The sequence below is a fragment of the Protomyctophum parallelum genome (genome assembly GCF_964188405.1).
Source record: "Protomyctophum parallelum genome assembly, chromosome: 20".
Classification (NCBI taxonomy): domain Eukaryota; kingdom Metazoa; phylum Chordata; class Actinopteri; order Myctophiformes; family Myctophidae; genus Protomyctophum; species Protomyctophum parallelum.
This window is the reverse complement of record NC_139718.1, coordinates 3,721,175-3,727,118: the sequence shown is the minus strand read 5'-3', so window position 1 is coordinate 3,727,118 and position 5,944 is coordinate 3,721,175. Positions and strand designations below refer to the sequence as shown.

The 5,944-nt window shown below is 49.1% G+C and overlaps 1 protein-coding gene across 1 annotated transcript; it reads left to right on the top strand.

Annotated features, from left to right (window-relative positions):
* Positions 1-204: 204 nt before the first annotated feature.
* LOC310878490 (kelch domain-containing protein 3-like) lies at positions 205-1,317 on the top strand (the record flags this gene model as incomplete). The annotated part of the gene is made up of 1 exon (XM_083792819.1): positions 205-1,317. One exon carries the CDS (start codon positions 205-207, stop codon positions 1,315-1,317), a length of 1,113 nt encoding a protein of 370 aa, XP_083648945.1.
* Positions 1,318-5,944: the final 4,627 nt, after the last annotated feature.

Genomic DNA, 5,944 nt, shown 5'->3' with positions numbered 1-5,944 from the left:
TTTTTTTACCGTATTAGGGAGTTCAACGTGCACAGACTTCCTTGATTGGCCGACCCAAAACCACAGGCTTTTTGCGGGATTGGTCCGAACGTCGCATGACGCTTTGTGCGACAGCAACGGTATTAATAGAGGCGCGCGAGCGATATTATACTTGCAGCACGGCGAGAAATAACTTTGTTACGTCAAACATTTCGCTGTGAGAAGATGCACTGGTTCAAACCTCTGAAGGGACCGAGGAGAATATCCTGTGCGTCCGTCGCGTCCGTCGCGGTGGGTCACAGAGTCTACTGCTTCGGGGGCTTCGACTGCGGAGACACCGACGGGAGTCGCTCGTGCCATGTCTTCGACACAGTGACGTTGCGCTGGCTCAAGTTGTCCACGACCGGAGGAGGAGGGAAACGCTCCTCCGTTTTTAGGGGCCAAACGGCCGTCGTGCTGATTGAAGACACCACCATCTACATCTGGGGGCGTTCCGGCTCTCTGCGCGCGCTCGACGTCGACACCCACGCGTGGTCCAAACCCAAGGTTTCTGGAAACGTTCCGAAGGGGAGGAAGAAGCACGCGGCCTGCAGCTTGGGGAAGGTCATTTATGTCTACGGAGGATGGAAGTGGATGTTTAGATTCACACATGACGTCTACAAGCTGGACACCGCCACGATGGTCTGGACTTTGATACCTTTCAGAGGGACTCTGCGTCCTGCTAAACCTTCACTCCTCGCTGCGGTTGCAAACGTCTCTGCCACCATCATCGGGACAAAGATGTTTGTATGTGTGTTCAGACTTTTCAGCATCGAGATCAGTGTGTTTGACACAGAGACCAACACCTGGCTGAACTTGCCTCCTCCAACACGGTTAGTACAACAACGCAACCATTCAGCTTTTGCCTACAATGGAAAGCTGTATATACTTTGTGGCAGTGGCTGCCACTACTTGTACGGCATTGAACTATGGGAATTCAGTCCAGGGACGTCATCCTGGAAGAGCGTTAGGCCCAAGGGGAGAACTCCGTATTCATCAGCCGGGCCTCCAGACGGGTGTTTCTCCAGAGTTGCAGAGTTGCAGCGTCGCAGTCGGTTGCTGGACGATGTGTGCTGTCGTGTGGCGGGAGATCGTGCCGTCCTCTTCGGAGGCTTCAGCGATGACCTCTACGTCCTAGACTTGAGTCCTAGTCTGAAGACGCTATGCAAGCTGGCGGTTATTCGGTACGGTCTGGAGCAGTCGGGACTCCCGCACAACATCAGGTGGGAACTGGCTGAAATAAACAAAGCAAAACTAGTTAAATCTGCGAGCGGCGATGCGGATTCTGGGAGCAAGTAGGGGCTCAGTGTCTCGGGGAGTTTTTGCCGACGTGACGCGCGGAGTTTAGCTGCAGTTACAGCGTTACACCTGAGTCCAGTGGGGGCGACTCGTGGCTTTGCACGACAAAACTCTTCAAAGGTTATGAAAAAATATTACGAAAGATCACACCTGTGTGAAGTGAGAGGTGCTCTTATCATCATACATCATCTCAATCCTGGTGTCTAAACTGCCTCCCCCTGGCCACCCGGGGCGCCTGATGGAGGGGAAAAGGAACTGGTCGGAATAACGTGTTCCTTCCACACGCTATACGTCCAACCCGGGGAAACTCCCCCCTGTCAGGTTGTAAAGAAGCAGCTTGGACTCCTCATGCATAGAAGGAAGCATGAGGTCAGTCCGCTGAAAAAATTAATCTAATTAATCAGAGGCTTTGCGATTAATTAATCTAGATTAATCGCATTTTAATCGCATAGCAATATTCAACCCAAGAGCGAGAAACCTTTTTTTTATGTTTTTTGGTATCCCGCAGTGAATCAATGAATAGTGAATACAGGATACCACTCATTTTCAACATTTTACTGTCATTAATATACCTGTTGTGGAAATAATAATAAAAGTCACCCCATTCTGTGTTGCCTAGAACTGGAGGTCTGGAAAAAAAAAAGTAACCGTAACAAGTACATCTCGGTGACATCACAAAGCTGTACTTACTTCATATTGTTACTGTTTTTTGTCAGACCTCCAGTTCTAGGCAACACAAAATGGGGTGACTTTTTATTATTTCCAGTTTTCAGTACTATAGAAAAGCGCCCAGTGAGAAACGTTCCGCGTTGAAAAAAAAGGTGCGATTAATTTATCTGTAGTTAATCGAGATTACATTTTCTGTAGTTAATTAATCTAAATTAATCGGAATTAGTCCCGGCCCTAGTGGTTTTAGATAATGTTAAATGTTAGCAGTGAGCCCAGTGTCTCTGTTGTCATCGACCTTGGGCTCACTTCCTTCCCTGGACTGGGTCGTCCAACTTCGCCTGATTCTACTTCACGTTTGTTATTATGAAGATGTCTTTCGGCAACATTAAAATACCACACACACATACAGTATACGCACGCACATGTGTGTGTGTGTGGGTGTGTGTGTGTGGGTGCATGCGTGCGTGCACATACACAAGCAGTGGATACAGCAGATGTTCGCCCAGTATAGGGACTGCACTGGGGGAGCGTACATCGTCTGATGTTTGAAGACGCTTTTCAGAGACGCGTGGGTCCTTCTCAATGATCATTTAGCTTTCGCTTAAATCGCTTTCGCTGCACACATACATGCGCGCATGCACACAGACTCATACAGACACACACCGCACACACACACGCACGCACACACATAGCACTATAGTGATTCAGCTCTATTGTGAGAAACGTCAACTATTGTTTTAAGTGAAGACGTGTGCGTTTGTGCGCGCGGCGCGTTCATTAACCCATGTTGGGCGGGGACCCATTTTGGTGTTGGCATCATGTCGTGCTTTAGCTATTGGAAAATAGCAGATCTACAAGCTCATATCGCGCCACCGAGTGGCGCGCTACGAGCTCCTAACGACCAGACAGATTAATACGCTTATTATCATATCCACAAAACACACACACGTCCGTCTCATCTATCTCCTCCAGTCCGCTCGCCGCAGGCGGGGGGGTGGTGGGGGGGGGGAGGGGGGGGGGTGGGGGGGGGGGGGGGGGGAGGGGGGTGGGGCTAAACACCGTCTCATTTGAACGCAACATGTGGCTGATCGCCACTTACTGATTAGACCCCTTTTTGTGTGCAAATGCATATATATATATATATATATATATATATATATATATATATATATATATATATATATATATTAGGGCCGGGATTAATTGCAATTAATTAACTACAGAAAAATGAATGCATTAAAAAAATTAACGCATTTTAATCGCACTATTTTTTTTTCACCGCGGAACGTTGTCACTGGACAGTTTTCAGACGGACCTGCGCACCAAGTGTCTGTGTCCTCTTCAGACAATAACACCACCAGACACCGCAGACAGTTCACCAGACTGGGGGAAGCCGCTGAGATCACTTTGCTTGTCCCCGTGGATTGGAAATAGGATTTAAAAGGCTATCCGATGGTAGCGTGGATTACAGCACAGTTGTGTGCAATTATTCAATAAAGAATTATTACCCCTATTACTACAAAAACAATGTTTTATTGCTTAAACTTATGTATTCACTATTCATTGATACCAAAATCCATTTAAAAAAATTGCTTTCTCACTGGGATATATTAGACATTTGATTAGACACTCTGCTACTCTACAGCGCCACCATCATACTGTGAGCCACTCTGCTACACTATAGCGCCACCATCAGGCTCTGAGCCACTCTGCTACACTATAGCGCCACCATCAGGCTCTGAGCCACTCTGCTACACTATAGCGCCACCATCAGGCTGTGAGCCACTCTGCTACACTATAGCGCCACCATCATACTGTGAGCCACTCTGCTACACTATAGCGCCACCATCAGGCTGTGAGCCACTCTGCTACACTATAGCGCCACCATCAGGCTGTGAGCCACTCTGCTACACTATAGCGCCACCATCAGGCTGTGAGCCACTCTGCTACACTATAGCACCACCATCAGGCTGTGAGCCACTCTGCTACACTATAGCGCCACCATCAGGCTGAGAGACACTCTGCTACACTATAGCGCCACCATCAGGCTGTGAGCCACTCTGCTACACTATAGCGCCACCATCAGGCTGTGAGCCACTCTGCTACACTATAGCGCCACCATCAGGCTGTGAGCCACTCTGCTACACTATAGCGCCACCATCAGGCTGTGAGCCACTCTGCTACACTATAGCACCACCATCAGGCTGTGAGCCACTCTGCTACACTATAGCGCCACCATCAGGCTGAGAGACACTCTGCTACACTATAGCGCCACCATCAGGCTGTGAGCCACTCTGCTACACTATAGCGCCACCATCAGGCTGAGAGCCACTCTGCTACACTATAGCGCCACCATCAGGCTGTGAGCCACTCTGCTACACTATAGCGCCACCATCAGGCTGTGAGCCACTCTGCTACACTATAGCGCCACCATCAGGCTGTGAGCCACTCTGCTACACTATAGCGCCACCATCAGGCTGTGAGCCGCTCTGCTACACTATAGCGCCACCATCAGGCTGTGAGCCACTCTGCTACACTATAGCGCCACCATCAGGCTGTGAGCCACTCTGCTACACTATAGCGCCACCATCAGGCTGTGAGCCACTCTGCTACACTATAGCGCCACCATCAGGCTCTGAGCCACTCTGCTACACTATAGCGCCACCATCAGGCTGTGAGCCACTCTGCTACACTATAGCGCCACCATCAGGCTCTGAGCCACTCTGCTACACTATAGCGCCACCATCAGGCTCTGAGCCACTCTGCTACACTATAGCGCCACCATCAGGCTGTGATGAGCCACTCTGCTACACTATAGCGCCACCATCAGGCTGTGAGCCACTCTGCTACTCTATAGCGCCACCATCAGGCTGTGAGCCACTCTGCTACACTATAGCGCCACCATCAGGCTGTGAGCCACTCTGCTACACTATAGCGCCACCATCAGGCTGTGAGCCACTCTGCTACACTATAGCGCCACCATCAGGCTGTGTGACACTCTGCTACACTATAGCGCCACCATCAGGCTGTGTGACACTCTGCTACACTATAGCGCCACCATCAGGCTGTGTGACACTCTGCTACACTATAGCGCCACCATCAGGCTGTGTGACACTCTGCTACACTATAGCGCCACCATCAGGCTGTGAGCCACTCTGCTACTCTATAGCGCCACCATCAGGCTGTGAGCCACTCTGCTACACTATAGCGCCACCATCAGGCTGTGAGCCACTCTGCTACTCTATAGCGCCACCATCAGGCTGTGAGCCACTCTGCTACACTATAGCGCCACCATCAGGCTGTGAGCCACTCTGACACATACAGGTATATCGTTGCTATATCGTTTTTTTTTTAACTCATCTGTGGCTTCTGACATGCGTGGGAAGGTTAAAACTCCTTTGTAGAAAGTCGTCGTTGCTCAGACTCGACGGGCGTGCAGGCGCGGTGCCTGCGCTCATTAGCATAACGAGCCCGTGGGCCATACGCCTTGGGGCAGAGACGGAAGTGTGAGGAGAACACACCGAGGCCGTTAACTCTCTATTCTTACGAGAGAGCAGAGAAATAATACCTAACCAACCTCAGCATTGAACTCACCCGCGCAATGAGCTTACAGTACTAACGTTAAATTAACCAATTCAGACCTGACGTCAAAATAAATAAAACATCTTTTTAAAATGTTTGTTTTTTTTTTGTTTTTTTTCTGAAAAACGTCATGTTTCTATATCAGTGCATGGTTCTCAATATTTCATGGCAAGGACACCAACAATGATATGTAATATGCCACCGACCCCCCATCTGAAAATATGTTGTTCCAGGGACCCCCCCCCCCCCCCCCCAGAAGCAAAGATTTGACTTAAAAATGAAAATCTGAAAGAATATAATTATATTCAAAGATTTGAGGCAAATTTTCACGATTAAAAAAAAAAAAAATCTAGCAAACCTACAAGCTCATATAGCT